Source organism: Scyliorhinus canicula, chromosome 4 (genome assembly GCF_902713615.1).
Source record: "Scyliorhinus canicula chromosome 4, sScyCan1.1, whole genome shotgun sequence".
NCBI lineage: Eukaryota > Metazoa > Chordata > Chondrichthyes > Carcharhiniformes > Scyliorhinidae > Scyliorhinus > Scyliorhinus canicula.
Window position 1 is genome coordinate 72,009,610 of NC_052149.1, and position 19,733 is coordinate 72,029,342.

The 19,733-nt window shown below is 53.6% G+C and overlaps 1 protein-coding gene across 1 annotated transcript in view; it reads left to right on the forward strand.

Annotated features, from left to right (window-relative positions):
- dnai4 (dynein axonemal intermediate chain 4) overlaps window positions 1-19,733 on the forward strand; it is a 277,873-nt gene that overhangs the window by 215,440 nt on the left and 42,700 nt on the right. The window contains 1 exon segment of the mRNA XM_038794441.1: window positions 19,530-19,628. Coding sequence (XP_038650369.1) covers window positions 19,530-19,628 — 99 coding nt within the window.

Consider the following 19,733-nt stretch of genomic DNA (forward strand, 5'->3'; position numbering starts at 1 on the left):
CTGAGCCTGGGTCAAATTTATGAAGGCAATATAGAGTGGTTGATGTTTCTTCTGGCATTTCTCTTGAAGTTGCCGAGCAGTGAAAATCATGACTGGGATTCTCCGCCGGCATGATTCTCCGTTATGCCGGTGCCCGGGGGTTTCCTGACGTCATGGGGCTGCCCCATAACGGGAAACCCCATTGACCGGCCGGTCATGGGCAGAAATGTGGTCCGCAGGGCGGAGAGTCCCGGCCCATGTCTGCTGTTCCACAGTTTGGTCGGAAGCTACACTTCTGGAAGGATTTCTTCAGAGACGGGGAAGATGGCTAGTGAGGATTCAGGTGATGGAGAGTAGGGTAGGGAGATTCCTTGGTAGTTCTCACAGTCCATTTTGTCACCTTTCTTGAAGATGGTGGCGATGACGGCATCCCTGAGGTCGCAGGAATTTCTTCTCTGTCACAGATTTTCAGCATAAACTGATGGAGCTGACGAATGATCTCTTCCCCAAGTTTGAAAATCTCCACTGGGATCCCCTCCACTCCTGTGGCTTTTCCATTCTTCGTGTATTTAATGGCGGCTTTGACTTCATCCATGCCGGTGGGAATCCAAGATTATCTTTGATGGGGCATTGGGGGATTTCCTCAAACAGGTCCTCATCTATAGTTGTACCACGGTTTAGGAGTTCTTTGAAGTTTTTTCTCCATCGAAGGCCGATGTTTTCTCTGTCTCTCAAGAAAGGTCTGTCTTTGCTCTGCACTGGTTTGAGGCCTAGGGTATTGGGTCCATATATTACCTTGGTGACACTGAAGAAGCCCCGCATGTCATGCTTATCAATGAGGAATTGCAGATCCTTATCTTTCTCAATCCACCATTGGTTCTTGATTTCTCTGGTTATTCTTTGTACCTCCGCCTTGGCTAATTGATGAGCTCTCCTCTTTGCCTTGCTGATTTTGTCATTTTGCCAGATGCAGAGAGCTTTCCTTTTCTTGTTGATAAGGTCTTGGATGGCGTGGTCGTTCTCATTGAACCAGTCTTAGTATTTCCTGGTCTTGTTGACAATGGTTTCTTCACAGATTGCGATGATGGTTGTCTTCAGCTCTTACCAGTTTTCCTCCACTCCGTTAGATGGACACTTTGAAGATTTTGGGAAAAACATTGTTGGAGGTTCACTAGCATACTTGGCCCTTGAAGCTGTTCAATGGTGACCTCATCTTCCACTGTTTCAGGTGTAAATTGATGAACATAGAGGAGCAGGTGAGCCAGTGAGATGCCCAGCAGTCATCTGCATTGGCCATTTCTTTGGTGGTGAGGGCATCTGGGCTCAGACAATCATATGCTAGTGCTTTGATCGTGTATCTCCAGGAAGTCTTGAACTTGTCTTTTTGGCAGAACAGTGTGTTAGCAATGACAAGCTGATGTTCCACGCATTTGGTGAGCAGGAGAACCCTGTTGGGGTTGGAAATCCCTACTCCTTCCTTTCCAATGTTTCCTTTCCAAATTTGTCCTTTCCGATCCTAGCATTGAAGTACCCAAAGAGGATGATCTTATCTTCTTTAGAAATAATGGAGAGTATGGTATCCAGGCTGGAATAGAAGCCTTCTTTGGACTCATCATTGGTATCAAGGGCTGGGAAGTAGGCACTTATGACTGTTGCCTGCTGCTTCTTGAGTCGGAAGCTCCAAGAGTCAGTTGACAAATTTGTTCTTCATTCCAATTCTATGAGTTGTGGCTGATGCTTGGGATTTCCTCTCCAGAAGAAGGTGCAACCATCACTACCTTCCCTTAGTTGCCCTTCACCTGCTTTTTGGGTCCCTTGTAGGGCAGCAACATCAATGTTGAAGTGCATGAGTTCATGGGCAACAATGTTTCATTCCAGTCGATTGTTTTGCTCATAATCCATAATGGGTTTGTAAATTCCAGGTTCCAAAATTCAAGTTAACTTTGATTTTTTGACCACAGGATTGATGACCCTGCTGGATGTGCTTTTCCAGCCAGGTTGGGGATGGAACAGACTATTCTTAGGGTGCCTTTTCTAGTCTGCCCCCATGCGGGCTGAACAGAGTGGATCCTGAAGAGGCTGCTCAGTCATAAAGAAAGCTGCCGAAACGCTCTTATTCCTATTCCAAGAGCTGATCGACTGTATCAAGCTCCACCACCTACGTATCGGTCTGAAACTTGGAACTTCCAGATCTCACGGTCCTGTCTCCGTCACCTCTCACCCATCACCGCAGTGCTTGTCTGTGTGGGGGATGTGCTTCTTTCCTCCAGGTAGACACCTGGTGCGGGACATCCTTTACCGTGGGTATATCATTGCACAGCAGCAGACACACAACGTCCTTGATGGGGGATAGGTCCAGTTCCAGTGGCAAGGGAACCTCGACAACTGGAAATCTCTCTACTACTGCAGCCTTCATCCACTATTGTAGCCGTTGATACCATAGTATGTTCTGCCTGATCCACCATTTTGGATTGTGCTTTGTCTGGTTCCTCCGCTCTGATCTTACCATCATGGGTGACACTGCCAGGAGTTTAAGACTCCCAACGGCACTGTTCTCGGTATCAATGGAACATTCAAGCCTCTCCGCCATTGCAAGGTGGCAATCCAAGGAAAGGATCTGGGTAACAATTGTGTGGTTTGTAGAAATCGGGAAATAGACAATAAAATAACTTTTAAAAGATGTAATAACAATAAATTACATTTCTAAATTTCTTAATGTACAAGACTTCCCAAAGTGTGTCACAAATAGCTCTAATGCAAACAGGTACCATGCGAAGGAGGAAGATATTTGAAAGCATGACTGAAGGTCAGAGGTTTTAGCAGAGGAGAGAGCGGTCTAGATGACAAAGTTTGGGCATGGCATATCAGGGTATAGATCTCTACCATGTTGTGGGTAGAATAGCGTATTTGGGAGGGGATAAAGGGCTGGCAATTGCAGAAATCAAGTGGGACAAGCTACAGAGTGACTTACATGAAAACAAAGATTTCGAAGGTAATTAATTGAGAATTGGAGCCAATGTAGGTCAACAAAGAGGGAGTCATGATGAGGGGCTAATAGGTAAATGCCATACTGTGTGTTACAGAATTCGGCCAAATTGAAGCTGTAGAAGGAGACTAGAAGGAAAGATTCAGAATAGCTAAAGCTAGAAGTGAAAGAGGGTTTCAACAGTGATGGGTTCATGTAGGGATGGAGGCAGGCATTCTTACGGAGCTGTACATAAGTGGCCTCTACAATTGTTAATTCCAATCCAGGACACTTTCAGTCTCAGCAATCCCTCAAAACTGACACATGGGCAATTAGATTTTCCTGTGCTTTAGAGCAGATCAGAGAAAGTTGTACCAGACTAATTCCTGGAATGGTGGGTTGTCTTATGAGGTTGGACAGGCTAGGTTTTATGAGGTCACGGAGAGTCCACACCGATACATCCACATCAGGGGCTGATTTAGCACAGTGGGCTAAATAGCTGGCTTTTAAAGCAAACCCAGGCAGGCCAGCAGCGTAGGTTCAATTCCCGTATCAGCCTCCCCGAACAGGCGCTGGAATGTGGCGACTAGGGGCTTTTCACAGTAACTTCACTGAAGCCTACTTGTGACAATAAGCGATTTTCATTTCATTTCATTTTCATTTCATTTCATTCAGTTGTATCAAAGAAATGTAGTTTTATTTACAAGGCTATAACACACAGCTCCCACTAGTCCCAATCGGGTCTTAACGACCTTATATACAACATAGATTGAGTTTCCACCGCCCCCTTAACGAGGGAGCTCGTACTCCGTAAGGGACACGGGGAAGACAATCATTCCTGTGCGGCGGGTTATGACATAACTTCCCTATAAAGTCCCAAAGGGATGGCCCTGGTGATGAGGAGGAGGATGCCGGACTCTCTTTGGTGCAGGCGGAGCATCATGCATTCAAATGCTGGGTACAGAGGCGTATACCATGAAGGGGAATGCCGTTTCCTTCATGAACGCTGGGACGGACGGTCGGCTGGAAGCAGCTACACAGTGGAATACGCATCAGAGACTTCAGAAGCTTGTGTGTCCATATCAGAATCTGAAGAGATGAAGTTTCGCATGTTGGTGTTGAGACATCTTTGGGGTGCTATAACGGACTGATCTGGTTCCGGATCTGGACAATCCAATATAGGTCACAAATAAGGACTCTTAGGAAAGAGTGGTCTCTGCAACTGAAGGTGATCCAGTTGACTTTTCATTAGTTGGCCATGAACTTGAACCTGGTAGGGGACAGGCCCCGTCCCATCAAAGACAGTCCCTGAAAGTCAGCAAGCATTGACAGCGAAGTTAAAGACGAATACCGTGTCACCAGATGCGAAGTATCGGAGCGGTCGATGTTGAACAGGGCAATGTCCTTGCAGCTCTTGGTTATGACACACCTTCGCACTGATATTGGGAAATAACAAGCCAGTCCATAAGCATCTCAGTTGACCCCAGTCACTGCGTGTGGTGTTGTTCAATAGGAGAATAGGAAACAAGTCAGCCTCGTGTCCAGCGAACCCAAAGTCTGCTTACAGAACTCCCACAGCTCGCTCGGCCAACCATTCGATGCCTGTTGGCACGGGGCAGTACGCACATGACGAATTCCGTTGGCCTTCAGGATTGCTAATAACTTTTCACTTGTGAGAGAAGCACCATTGTCCATGACGAAGACCTCAGGAATGCCTTGCATCGAGGAAGAGATACGCAACTGCTCCACAGCCGCACTGGAAGTGATTGTTTTGTGGACTTCTAACCACTTGTGGGTGTCTATTAAAAGAAGAAACATTGAGCCCCAGGAACAGACCAGCAAAGTCAGTGTGGATTCAAGCCCAAGGGCGACCTGACCATTCAAGGTGATGGGGGGCAGCCGAAGAGAGCTTTTGGTGCTCCTGACAGACGGAACACTGCTGAGCCACCTTCTCGATGTCCAGATCCGGGCCCGGCCACCAGATATTGCTCCACACCAACATCTTCATTTAGATCACCCCCGGGTGCCTATTGTGAAGGTCCTTCAAGTCAAGCTCTTGCCCCTTTGCTGGGATAACAACCCGCGTGCCCCACAGGAGTACACCGTCTTCTACACTTCAAGAAGAAGGCCTGTAACTCGCTCGGCAACTGCCAATGCTGGATACCATATACCACAAGATGCTGCATCTTGTCAAGAACAGGATCCATCTCTGTCCAGTTGTAGACACGCAATGTGGTTGCCTGCAGAGATTTTATGAAATTCATCGTGACAACCACTTTGTCCAACTTGGAAGGGGGGGGGGGGGGGGGGGGGGGGGGGGGGGGGGGGGGGGGCAGCATCTGCCGGCAAGGGCAGACTGCTCAGCGCATCAGCATCCGCAATGTGGGTACCCAGTTGATGCTTGGATGTGTAGTCATAAGCAGCCAAGTTGGATTTATGCAGAGGCAATGGCAGGATTTCCTTGTCCTCGTGGAAAAGATCTAGCAAGGGCTTAAATTTTGAGATGCAAAAGCGATCACCTGCTCCCGACCATCCCACATCCGATGGGCCACGAAGGTGTCACACATGATGTTCAAAGGTTTGGCTGGATCATAGTGGGTTAGCACCCCTGCGGATGACAATCGAATTTTTACACGCAGAAAAGCCGCTTCCTGAGCAGCACTTCCCACCCATGCATGGTGATTCTTATGGAGCAGGTGTAAGGGAGCCAGAGATTCAGGACAATTTCCCCATAGTAATTAACCAACCCCCAAAATGAGCGAAATGCTGACGTGCCTTTCAGAATAGGAGCCATCCGGAAGTCCCGCACGTTCTCAGCAATTGGGTCCTGGTCTACCCAACACCCCAAGTAGACCCCCTCCTTCACATGGAACACACATTTCTCAAGGCGCAGGTATATGCCAAATTCTGGGACATACAACACCGCCTCAAGGTTCTCCAAATGTTCCTCGTCGGTAGTCCGTGTCACCGGTACATAATAATCCAAATACATTGCAACGCAGCAAGCCCTGCAGGATATTCTCCATGACTCATTGGAAGATTGCACATGCCGAAGACATCCCGAAAGGCAACTTAGTGTACTCGTAGAGTCCCTTGTGCGTATTTGTCGTGATTTACTTGCACGTGGTCTTGTCAAGCTTGAGCTGTAGATACGCATTACTCATATCTAGCTTTGTGAACGAGCATCCATCAGCCAACCTAGCATACAGGTCCTCAGTATGGGGGATAGGGTAGCGATCCAGCCTGGAAACAGTATTGACAGTCAGGTATTAATCGCTGAACAAACGAACCATTCTGTCTGGTTTAATGACAGGAACCGCTGGTGCCATCCAATCTGTGAAGCGTGCGGGTCGAATAATGCCCAAACTCTTCGACCTATCGAATACAGTTTCACCTTCTCTACCAAGGCATAGGGAACTGGGCATGCCCGGAAGTAGCATGGCTGAGCCTCCGGGTCAACTTGGATCTTGGCCACAGCCCCCTTTATAGTCCCCAAGCTCGGCTGGAAGACTTCAGGGTACTTGCCAACTACCTCGCACAGGCCACCTGATCCCACATGGAGAATGTACTACCAGTCCAAGCATGAATGGTGTAACTAATTGCCACCCAACAGGCTAGGCGCGTTCCCTTGAACGATAAGAGGGAGGTGAGCCGACTGGTGCCCATATCCCACTGGAGCTAATATCGTTCCAACAATACACACATGCTCCCTTGTATCTGTAGCCAACCGAACCGCTGTGTTTGCCAGGGTCGAAGTCTGCGGTGAAAGGTGCTCCGTGCCACAACAGAAACTGCCGCCTCAGTATCTAACTCCAGATTTAATAAATGGCCGTTCACCTGCACTGGAACCTAAAAGTGGCCCATACAGGGCGCTGCCGCACAATTCAACTACTTTGCAGCCTCTTCGTCCATCTCATCCAGATGAAATGTCCGGTCCCGAAGCAGATGCCTACACCTGCTGGGGCTCCAGACCGCTGGGGGCCTCACTGCCTCAGGTCATGCCTGGGCTGGCGGCCGCACATCACGTATGGAACCAAACCTCCCTCAGCAGATTCTGGGGACGCATCCCGCTTTGACGGCCGGGCTTGCAACCATCGTCGAAGTCTCTTCGGCAGTTGGACTGGGTGGGGGGAACTGTCCGGGATGGTCTGTGCCATAGTGCATTCACCTCCGTCCTCTGTGTTTTATGCATCCCACGGCCAGCGTTCTCACATGATAAGGAATGCTGTAGGGCTTGTTGCGGGAAGGGCTTGGCCAGGACTTCCTCTGTATCTCCACGATGTTGATGCAGCATACCAGATGATTGGGCAACATTTAAGATAAAGACGTTCCATATTCTCAGAACTCAGCAATCTTTCTTAGCCGGGACACAAACTCAGTAACCGATTCACCCAGGGTTGGTTCTGCCGTGTTGAGAGGATACGGCTGAACTATAACAGATGGCATTGGGTTGAATTGCAAGCGTCAGAAGTGGTTGAAGGCAATACCGAGTAGGTAGGACACTGAATTGTCCTGTATATATGGGCGACACAAGTGGCCAGCAAAATCATGGTCTGGCGATCGCTCTACTTGATGTTATTTGGCGATCCGCTCCGCGCATTGATTCCAGTCCTCGACTCCGGCATCAAATGGATCCAACCGCCTGAACAGAGGCCTGGTGAAAGAAACAGGTTTCAACTTGGGCCCTCCAAGTCAGGGAGGTGGCTCAACTGACACGGCTGCATCGTCAAGAGGAAACCAATGTAGCGATAACAATTATACTCAAAGCCGAGAGACTAGTACAATTGAGGCTTTATTATTGTACAATGCTGTCCCTCCATCTGCAACTGTAGACTAAAGGTCTGAGTGACTCACGCGCATATTTATACACAAGCTCCCTGTGGGCGGAGCTAGCTGGCAGGGGCTTACCGGAGGAATCTGTATTACAGGTACAGGCATACATGCCCCTACTGCAAGTACGCATAACTACAGTGGTTATATCACCACATTCACCCCCTGTAAAAAAATGAGTCCGGCGGGGGTGACATGTAACTCTAATACAAAGGATGCTATTTACAAGTGGGTCCAAACAAGGAAAATCAAGAGTCCATCCGGTTAGCAGGTTACAGGTTGAGCCGAATCGGTGGTCGAACGTTCTGCTGTGATCGGCGTAGCTGTGGTGGCGACGTCGGCACAGGTGGTGATGGCAACGATGGTGCAGGTGTTGGCGGTGTTGGTGCTGGCTGCTGGCGGGATGACTCCGAGAGCGAACCAAAATCTTCCGTGTCCTCCAGGGTGGGCAGGGGGATGAGGGATGGACCTGGTGGGGATGAATAGGGGGGCGCCGGGTTTGGCGCGGGGGGAGAAAAGGGCGTGGGCATGGGATCGGCACCTGAGGGAGCCAGGTCCCGGAGCAAAACTGTGTCCTGGAGGCCGTCGGGGAACTCCACGTAGGCATACTGAGGGTTGGCGTGGAGGAGGCGTACTTTGTCCACCAGGGGGTCTGCATTGTGGTGCCATACATGCGTACGGAGAAGGACTGGGCCCGGAGTCGTGAGCCATGTCGGGAGCGACACCCCGGATGTGGACTTCCTAGGGAAGGCAAAAACACGTTCATGGGGTGTACTGTTAGTTGCGGTGCACAGTAGCGACCGAATGGAATGGAGCGCATCAGGGAGGACCTGCTGCCAGCAAGCGGCTGGGAGATTCCTGGACCGTAGGGCCAGCTGGACAGCCCTCCATACCGTCCCGTTCTCCCTCTCTACCTGCCCGTTTCCCCGGGGGTTGTAGCTGGTCGTCCTGCTGGAGGCGATACCCCTGCTGAGCAGGAAATGATGCAGCTCATCGCTCATGAACGAGGATCCCCTGTCACTGTGGATGTAGTCGGGGAAACAGAACAGGGCGAAAATGGAATCCAGGGCCTTGATGACGGTGGCAGACGTCATATCCGGGCATGGGATGGCGAATGGAAACCTAGAAAATTCATCGACCACACTAAGGATGTAGGTGTTGCGGTGGGAGGAGGGAAGGGGCCCTATGAAGTCAACGCTGAGGCGTTCAAAGGGGCGGGACGCTTTCACCAGGCGCGCACGATCTGGCCAGTAGAAGTGCGGCTTGCACTCGGCACAGATCTGGCAGTCTCTGGTGACTGTCCGTACTTCCTCGACGGAGTAGGGCAGATTGCGGGCTTTGATTAGATGGTACAAGCGAGTGACCCCCGGATGGCAAAGGCTCTCGTGCAAGGCACAGAGCTGGTTCACTTGTGCGCTGGCACATGTACCTCAGGAGAGGGCGTCTGGGGGCTCATTGAACTTGCCGGGGCGATACAAGATCTCGTAGTTAAAGGTGGAGAGCTCGATTCTCCACCACAAGATTTTGTCATTCTTGATCTTGCCCCGCTGCGTGTTGTTGAACATGAAGGCTACCGACCGTTGGTCAGCGAGGAGAGTGAATCTCCTGCCGGCCAGGTAATGCCTCCAGTGCCGCACCGCTTCAACGATTGCCTGGGCCTCCTTTTCAACAGAGGAATGCCGAATTTCAGAGGCATGGAGGGTGCGTGAAAAGAATACCACGGGTCTGCCTGCCTGATTCAGCGTGGCGGCAAGTGCGACATCTGAAGCGTCGCTCTCTACTTGGAAAGGCAGTGTCTCGTCTACTGTGTGCATCCCCGCACTGGCTATGTCAGATCGAATGTGGGCGAAGGCCTGTTGTGCCTCGGCCGAGAGGGGAAAATGTGTGGACTGGATAAGTGGCCGGTCATTGTCCGCGTATTGTGGGACCCACTGGGCGTAATAAGAAAAAAACCCAAGGCAGCATTTGAGGGCCTTGCGGCAGTGGGGGATTGGGAGCTCCATGAGGGGGCGCATGCGGTCGGGTTTGGGCCCCAGTAGTCCGTTTTGGACTACGTAGCCGAGGATGGCTAAGCGGTCTGTGCGGAACACGCATTTCTCCTTGTTGTACGTGAGATTAAGAAGAGATGCGGTGTGGAGGAATTTATAAAGGTTGGCATCATGGTCCTGCTGGTCATGGCTGCAGATGGTGACATTAAAATGAAAATCTCTTATTGTCACGAGTAGGCTTCAATGAAGTGACTGTGAAAAGCCCCTAGTCGCCACATTCCGGCGCCTGTCCGGGGAGGCTGGTACGGGAATCGAACCGTGCTGCTGGCCTGCTTGGTCTGCTTTAAAAGCCAGCGATTTAGCCAGGTGAGCTAAACCAGCCCCTATTGTCGAGATACGGGAAGGTGGCCTGCAGTCCGTACCGGTCAACCATTCGGTCCATTTCTCGCTGAAATACCGAGACTCCATTCGTGACGCCGAAGGGAACCCTAAGAAATTGGTACAGACGACCATCTGCCTCGAAAGCAGTGTAGGGACGGTCCGATTTACGGATGGGGAGCTGGTGGTAGGCGGATTTCAGGTCAATAGTAGAGAAGGCCCGGTACTGTGCAATCTGAGTGACCATCTCAGAAATGCCGGGGAGGGGGTACGCGTCGAGCTGCGTGTACCGGTTGATGGTCTGGCTGTAGTCCACTACCATCCTGTGCTTCTCCCCGGTCTTAACCACTACCACCTGGGCTCTCCAAGGTCTGTTGCTGGCCTCGATGATACCCTCCCGAAGCAGCCGCTGGACTTCGGACCTGATGAAGGCCTTGTCCTGGGTGCTGTACCGTCTGCTCCTGGTGGCGACGGGCTTGCAATCTGTGGTCAGATTGGCAAAGAGTGAGGGAGGCTCGACCTTGAGGGTCGCAAGGCCGCAAACGGTGAGGGCAGGTAGGGGTCCGCCGAATTTGAGGGTGAGGCTCTGGAGATTTCACTGGAAATCCAGGCCTAGTAAGAGTGACGCGCAGAGGTTGGGGAGAATGTACAGACCGAAACGGTCGAATTCCACGCCCTGTACAGTAAGTTTAACCAGGCAGAAACCCCGGATCGGGACAGAGTGGGACCCGGAAGAGAGAGAGATCTGCCGGTTGGCGGGATGGACCGCAAGGGAATAGCGCCTTACCGTGTCCGGGTGGACGAAACTTTCGGTGCTCCCGGAGTCGATGAGGCAGGAGGTCACATTGCCGTTGACCAGCACCGATGTGGAAGAGGGTGCCAGGTTGCGAGGACGGGACTGGTCGAGCGTAACGGAGGCGAGCAGCGGTCGATCAGCGGTTGAGTCAGATGAGTCCGACGAGGAGCGGTAGCGACCCGTGTCCCGTGGCCCCGTCCCGGGGAGAGGACAAAATGGCGGCATCTGGAGACAAGATGGCGGCATCTGCAGTACCTGTGGGTAAAATGGCGGCGCCCATGGAGCGCACGTTGTGGGGTCAGAACAAAATGGTGGCGCCCATGGAACGCACATGGCGGTGGTGGATGAAGATGGCGGCGCCCATGGAGCGCACGTGGCGGGGGCGGCGCAAGATGGTGGCGCCCACTGATCACACGTGGGCCGGGGGAAGCGGACGGCGGGGCCCATTGAGCGAGCGGCTGAGGCGAGGGGACCGGGGGCACGATAGCGGCGACCGTTCGGGACTGACACACTGCTGCAAAATGGCATTTCTTGCCACAAGCTTTGCAGGTCGCGACGCGGGCCGGGCATCGCTGGCGGGGGTGCTTCTGCTGACCGCAGAAGTAACAGTGGGGACCCCCAGGGGGTGCGGTGCGGTGGGCAGCGCAGGCATAGTGCGCGGGAGCGGCTGCTGGGGAGCCGTTTGCGGGGTCCACGAGGGGTAGGACGGGTGGGCCTGGGGGGCCGTTTGCGGGGTCCACGAGGGTTGGACGGGTGGACCAAGTGGCTAGCGGAGTAAGTTCGCGCACTACGGGAGGCGGCCATCATGGAAAGCGCCAGGGCCTTTGCGGCCATGAGGTCGGGGGCGGCCCCTTCCAGCAGTCGTTGCCGAATGGGGTCCGATGCAATGCCTGTAATGAAGGCATCGCGCATGAGTAAATCAGAATGTTCCGTGGCTGTGAGGGCCTGGCAGTCGCAGTTTCGTACCACAGGTATAAGGGCCCTCCAGAAGTCCTCAATCGACTCACCCGGATGCTGGACGCGAGTAGAGAGTTGATGCCTCGCAAACAGGGTGTTCGCCGACTGTGCATAGTTCCATAGCTGTGGTGTAGTCAGTCGCATCTCGAATTAGCGGAAAGACACTTGGGCTAAGTCTGGAGTACAGGAGTTGCTTTTTCTGAGCCTCCGTCGGGGGAGGGTCCGCTGAAGAGATGTAGGCCTCGAAGACTGCCAGCCAGTGAACAAAGTCTTTTCTGGCGTGAGGCGACTGCGGATCCAGCTGCAGATGGTCAGGCTTGATTCTGATGTCCATGGTGAATGGGAAATCGTACAACAATAAATTGTAGCGCTAACAATTATACTCAAAGCCGAGAGACTAGTACAATAGAGGCTTTATTGTTGTACGATGCTGTCCCTCCATCTGCAACTGTAGACTAAAGGTCTGAGTGACTCACATGCATATTTATACACAAGCTCCCTGTGAGCGGAGCTAGCTGGCAGGGGCTTACCGGAGGAACCTGTATTACAGGTACAGGCATACATCCCCCTACTGCAAGTACGCATAACTACAGTTGTTATATCACCACAACCAATTTCCTCTCGTTGCCAGACTTATGAGGATACGGAGACTCTTCACCGAGTTGTACCAAAGAATCATAGGTTTACTTACACGGCTATAATACACAATTCTCGGTAGTCGCCAAACGGGTGTTAATGGTCGGTGCTGAACTGGCCGACCTTATATGGCTGGCAGAGATTGATCTTTCCACGCCCCCCTTAACGAGGGAGCTTGTGCTCCGCAAGGGACACTGGGAAGAGAATCATTCTCACCCTGTAAGTCCTATGCAGCAGGTTATGACACTAGGCTTATATCTGCTGGAGTTTAGAGGATTAAGAGATGACTTGATTAAAAGACATGCCGCGGGATTCTCCGTTCTGGAGACTAAGTGTTGACGCCGGCGCAGGATTCGTGGCGTTCCACTACAGTAAAACTGGCGGCGCCCCGGACCGATTCCCTACTATTTAAATCCGAACGGAAGCCGGGAACCAGAAACAAGTAGAAACTCTACTACCAACCAGGTTAATGACACTGAAAGATGAGGGGTGTGATTCTCCGAAATGGAGAGAAACAGCCGACGCAGGAGTGAAACCCGGAGTGTTTCACTCCGGCGTCGGAGGACGCTCCTCGCCCTGGGCCGGAGAATCGGCAGTCGCAAGCAGCGATTCTCCAAGCGGCGTGTCGCAAAACACGGGGGGTGTCAGGGCGGTGTGGCTTGCCCGGCCCTCCGGCGATTCTCCCCCCCCGGCGTGGGGAGCGGAGAATCGCACCCAAGAAATGAAATCCGGACCAGGGGCGGCATTCTCCCCTACCCGGCGTGACGGAGGGTCCCGGAGTAGGGGAGTGGCGCCAAGCACTCAGGGGTCGCGCCTCCCCAAAGGTGGGGAATTCTTCCCACCTTTGGGGGCCAGCCCCGCGCCGGAGCGGTTGCGACCAGAAGACCGGCGCAAAAAACCAGCGCCCCCGGCAGCATGGCTGGCCGAAAGGCTTTCGCCGGTCCGCGCATGCGCCGGCACTGACGTCAGCGGCAACTGGCCGCTGACGTCACTGCCGGCGCATGCGCGATATGGGTTTCTCTTCCGCCTCCGCCATGGTGGAGGCCGTGGCGGACACGGAAGAACATAGTGCAGCCAGGGCACTGGCCCGGAGTCTGAGCGGGGGTTCCCGATCGCGGGCCAGGCCACCGTGGGGGCACCCCCCGGGGTTCGATCGCCCTCGCCCCCCCAGGACCCCGGGGGCCTGCTCGCGCCGCTGAGCCCGCCGTTCCAGAGGTGGTTTAAACCTCGGAGGCGGGAGAGGCCTCCCAGTGGCGGGACTTCGGCCCATCCGTATAGATATAGTTGGGGCTGGATGTAGGAATATCCATATAGTTGGCATAATAACTTGCAGGAGGCTGTAGAGTAAAGAGTTAACATTAGGAGCACCTGAATCTGATGTAACTACTGAATTAACTTAAATAAGTAACTGAGATCTGTCTTTTTAGAGTACTAAGATATAAAAAATGTGTAAATAAACAAGAATAATTTTTTACAAATAACAATCTATGGGCGAAATTCTCCCAGTTGCCGCTGACGTCACTGCCGGCACATGCGCGGACCGGCGAAAGCCTTTCGGCCAGCCCCGCTGCCGGGGGCGCTGGTTTTTTGCGCCGGTCTTCTGGTTGCAACCGCTCCGGCGCGGGGCTGGTCCCCACAGGTGGGGAGAATTCCCCACCTTTGGGGAGGCGCGACCCCTGAGTGCTTGGCGCCACTCCCCTACTCCGGGACCCTCCGTCACGCCGGGTAGGGTAGAATGCCGCCCTATGGTAGTATTCAGGGGCGGCATTCTCCCCTACCCGGCGTGACGGAGGGTCCCGGAGTAGGGGAGTGGCGCCAAGCACTCAGGGGTCGCGCCTCCCCAAAGGTTGGGGGCTGGCCACTGACGTCACTGCCTGCGCATGCGCGATGTGGGGTTCTCTTCCGCTTCCGCCATGGTGGAGGCCGTGGCGGAGGCGGAAGAAAATAGTGCAGCCAGGGCACTGGCCCGGAGTCTGAGCAGGGGGCCCCGATCGCGGGCCAGGCCACCATGGGGGCACCCCCCGGGGTCCGATCGCCCCCCGCCCCCCCAGGACCCCGGGGGCCTGCTCGCGCCGCTAAGCCCGCCGTTCCAGAGGTGGTTTAAACCTCGGCGGCGGGAGAGGCCTCCCAGCGGCGGGACTTCGGCCCATCTGTGCCGGAGAATCACCGCAGGGGCCTCTCCGATCGGAGTGGCGAGATTCCTGCCCCCGCCACTTCCCGGGTGGCGGAGAATCTCTGCCACGGCGGGGGCGGGACTGTAGGCGCCCCCAGGCGATTCTCCGACCCTGCTGTGGGTCGGAGAATTTCGCCCCTTAGGTTTAATGGGCAAACCATAAAGGAACCCCAAACAAGACCCAAACCTAAGATGAAACATTGTCCATTAAATGTACTAAGACAAAGCTAGCCTCTTGCTGTTTTGAGCAACACCACTCAAGATGTTACTGAATTTAGTTCCATTTGTTTATGTTTAGGTTTCTCATGTTTTTTTAAAGATATTTTCTTCTTTCAGTCTCCCTGTGTCATCTGAAAATACAAGTGTTGGGACTTCCGATTGCAGTGTCGCGGAGCTATGCCGCACGTTCGGCAGCTCCCGCTATTAAAGGACTTTCAGGCCTATTTTAGGGCCCCAAACGGCGCTGTTTCGACGATTCCCGGTGGGGGAAGGTGTTTGGAGGAACATTCCCCGAAATTTATGGTGCGTACCCAGAGTGGGGCAAAGGAAAAGGCTGCAGCAGCTCCCCAGGAAAAGAGGGGGAAGGAGGACAAAATGGCGGCCGGCGGAGCACCCGAGGACTGGTGGAAGTGGACGCAGGAGCAGCAAGTCGCTCTTCTGCGCTGTTTTGCGGAGCTGAAGGCTGAGTTGCTGGACTCCCTGAATGCGACTACCAACAAGATGCTTGAGATCCAGACAGCCCAGGGGGTGGCCGTTCAGGAGTTGCAGCGGCAGGCCGCTGAGCGGGAGGAGGACACCGTGGTCCTCGTGGGGGAGGTGGAGTTGCACGAGGCACTTCACAAAAAGTGGCAAGACCGCTTGGAGGAGCTGGACTTTCGCATGAGGCGAAAGAATTTGAGGATCCTGGGCCTGGCGGAGGGGCTGGAGGGGTCGGATCTTCCGTCTTATGTGACCACGATGCTGAGCTCGTTGATGGGAGCGGGGTCCTTCCATTTGCCCCTGGAGCTTGAGGGAGCCCATAGAGTGCTGGCCAGGAGGACCAAGACAAATGAACCCCCGCGGGCGGTGCTGGTGCGGTTCCATCGATTCAGTGACCGGGAGTGTGTGCTGCGCTGGGCCAAGAAAGAGAGGAGCAGCAAGTGGGAGAATTCGGTAGTGCGAATCTACCAAGACTGGAGTGCGGAGGTGGCTAAGCGGCGGGCCGGGTTTAACCGGACGAAGGCGGTGCTGCATGCCAAGCAGGTCAGATTTGGAATGCTGCAGCCTGTGCGTCTGTGGGTGACATATAAGGACCGGCACCACTACTTCGAGTCCCCGGAGGAGGCGTGGGCCTTTGTACAGGCGGAGAAGCTGGACACGAACTAGGGTCTGGGGGCTGCGGGGTCCGGTGCACTACGGTCGTTGCTGTTTTCGCTGTTGCTGTTTTTGTAATTTTGACATGTGTTTTCTATGCTGGTTTTTGCTCTGTTTCCAGGTGGGTCTGTTGGGTATGGTTTTTGGTTATGTGAGGAATGTTGGGGGTTTGTTTTTTATTTTCTCTTCTGTACGGGGCTGGGGGATGGGGTGGAGCTGGAATTTGGGGAGCTGCGTCAGAAGGGTAGGATGGGGCAGTGTGAAAGTGCGGGCTTTCCTCTGGTTTCCCGCGCTGCGGGGCAGGGGGGGTGGAGCTGGTGGTGGGGGCGTGGCCTCTACTGGTTTTTTCCCACGCTGAAGCGGTGCCAAGTAGGTATGGCAGGAGGGGGGATGACCCCATTACGGGAGGGGCACGGTTTTGGCGGGAGTTGCCGGGGTCAGCAGAAGTCAGCTGACTTACGGAAGTACCATGGAGGGTGCGTCGCGACTAGGAGCGGTCCTAGCCTGGGGGGTGGGGATGGGGGGGTGGGGGATGGGGGGGGGATACCGGGTTTGCTGCTGGAAGGGCCAGGAGAGCGCTGGTGTGGGCCGGGGGGTTGGAGGGGAGGCGGTATCGTCATGGGGGACGGGCCGGGCAGGGTGTGCTGGCCTGGGGCGAGCAGTCGATGAGCTATGGCTAGTCGGCAGGGGAGGGGGGCGGGGTGCCCTCTGATCCGGCTGATCACCTGGAACGTGAGGGGACTGAATGGGCCGGTTAAGAGGGCTAGGGTATTTTCTCATTTGAAGGGGCTGAAGGCGGACGTGGCTATGCTCCAGGAGACCCACTTGAAGGTGGCGGACCAGGTTCGCCTGAGGAAGGGGTGGGTGGGGCAGGTTTTCCACTCAGGATTAGACGCGAAGAACCGGGGGGTGGCGATTCTGGTGGGGAAGAGGGTGGCGTTCGAGGCATCTGAGGTGGTGGCGGACAAGGAGGACAGATATATTATGGTGAAGGGTAGGCTGCAGGGAGAGAAGGTGGTGCTGGTTAATGTGTATGCCCCGAATTGGGATGATGCTGGCTCCATGAGGCGCATGTTGGGCCGCATTCCGGACCTGGAGGCAGGGGGCCTAATCATGGGGGGGAGACTTTAACACAGTGCTAGATCCCCCACTGGACCGGTCCAATTCAAGGACGGATAGGTGGCCGACGGCAGCCAAAGTGCTGAGGGGGTTTATGGACCAGATGGGAGGGGTGGATCCCTGGAGGTTTGGGAGGCCGAGGGTGCGGGAGTATTCCTTTTTCTCCCATGTACATAGGGTTTACTGTGAATAGAGTTTTTCATCCTGAGCAGGGGATTGATCCCGAAGGCGCAGGATGCCGAGTATTCGGCCATAGCAATTTCAGACCATGCTCCGCACTGGGTCGATCTGGAGATGGAAGAGTGCGGACCCGCGCCCGCTGTGGCGCCTGGATGTGGGGATGCTGGCTGATGTGGAGGTGTGTAGGAGGGTCCGGGAAAGTATCGAGGGGTATCTTGAGACCAACGACACGGGGGAGGTCCGGGTGGGGATGATCTGGGAGGCTCTGAAAGCAGTGATCCGGGGGAAGCTGATTTCCATCCGGGTCCATAGGGAAAGGAGGGAGAGGAGGGAGAGGGAGAGACTGGTGGGGCAGCATGGAAACGGTTGGAGATGGTGTCCTGTGGAGGCACAAGCCTGGGGACCATGGTAACGGCGCCGTGTCTGCTCCCTCCTACGAGGTATACCCCGAGTCCGGTGGTGGCGGCTACCCTCAAGATTTGGGGGCAGTGGAGGCGACATAGGGGGGAAGTGGGGGGTTCGATGGAGGCTCCGTTAAGGGGGAACCATCGGTTCGTCCCGGGGAACATTGATGGGGGGTTCCAGGGTTGGCACAGAGCGGGCATCAGACAGCTGAGGGACCTGTTCATTGATGGGAGGTTTGCGAGCCTGGGGGAGTTGAAGGAGAAATTTGGGCTCCCCTTGGGGAACATGTTCAGGTATCTGCAGGTAAAGGCGTTTGCTAGGCGGCAGGTGGAGGGATTCCCTTTGCTTCCCGCGAGGGGGGTGAGTGACAGGTTGCTTTCGGGGGTCTGGGTCGGGGATGGGAAGATATCTGATATCTACAAGGTAATGCAGGAGGTGGAGGAGGCGTCAGTAGAGGAGCTAAAGGCTAAGTGGGAGGGGGAACTGGGGGAACAGATCGAAGATGGGACATGGGCTGATGCCCTGGAGAGGGTTAACTCTTCCTCCTCATGTGCGCGGCTTAGCCTCATCCAATTCAAGGTGCTGCACCGGGCCCACATGTCCGGGTCTAGGATGAGTAGGTTCTTTGGGGGCGAAGACAGGTGTGTCAGGTGTTCGGGGAGTCCAGCGAACCATGCCCATATGTTCTGGGCATGCCCGGCACTGGAGGAGTTCTGGAAGGGGGTGGCGAGGACGGTGTCGAGGGTGGTAGGATCGAGGGTCAAGCCAGGCTGGGGACTCGTGATATTTGGGGTTGGGGTGGAGCCGGAAGTGCAGGAGGCGAAAGAGGCCGGTGTGCTGGCCTTTGCGTCCCTAGTAACCCGGCGGAGGATCTTGCTGCAGTGGAAGGATGCGAGACCCCCAAGCGTGGAGACCTGGATCAATGACATGGCAGGATTTATCAAGCTGGAGAAGGTCAAATTTGCCCTGAGAGGATCGGTACAAGGGTTCTTTAGGTGGTGGCACCCTTTCCTCGACTTTCTGGCTCAGCGATAGGGTACTGGGTCAGCAGCAGCAGCAACCCGGGGGGGGAGGGGTGGAAAAAAGGGGGGGGGATGTTGACTATGTTTGCTTATTTAATTTTAATTTAATTTATTTTTAAGTTCTCTTGTTGTTTACTGGGTTTGGGGGGTGGGGGGGGGGGTGATACATGCGTTGATACGGTCTTGGGGGTGTTACAGTTATGGTGTTTTATTGTTGCTTTTCATTGTTTGTTGTTATATTTTCTGTAAAAAATTTCAATAAAAATTATTTTAAAAAAGAAAGAAAATACAAGTGTTGGTAAATTTTACATTTTTGGGTCTTTGAAATCTGAATTATTTTGGCAGCTGTATCAAAAGGTCATGGGTATGAGAGAATCCCAACTCTTCACACTCCTGAGAATCTACCTGTCTTTCCCTCACATGGGAAGGTACTGAGCAGAGGCTAAGTGCTTCCTTGCAAGAAAGGAAAGTGTCATGTCAAGGTTGTGATATCTTCTTCAAGTCAAGGTTATGATATCTGCTTCTTGACAATTTTGTAGAGATCTGATTATGCTAAGCGTTCTGTCCAACCTCTCAATAGATTTTGCATGACCAATAGAGAAAAGTTGAAGGATAAAAGTCAGCACTGAGTCAGAAATTCTTTAATGTTAACCCAATTTTGCTAGGTTTTTTGTTCAATGTGTAGCTCTGTAAATTATATATCACCTCATTATGTGACACTTGAACTTGACGATCTGATTCATGGCAGGAAGCTAGTATTTACCTGGCTGGCACAGAAGAGGGTTATATTCATAAATGCTCATGCTCCTACAATGAACAGTTCCTAGAAACCTATGGAATCCACAAGGTATGTGACAATTGAAATGCAATTTCAACTTAGCTCTACTCATGATTCAGTTAATAAATGCACTGCTTATGTGGTCCCAGCTCTGCTTAATGTGATAACCCGAAA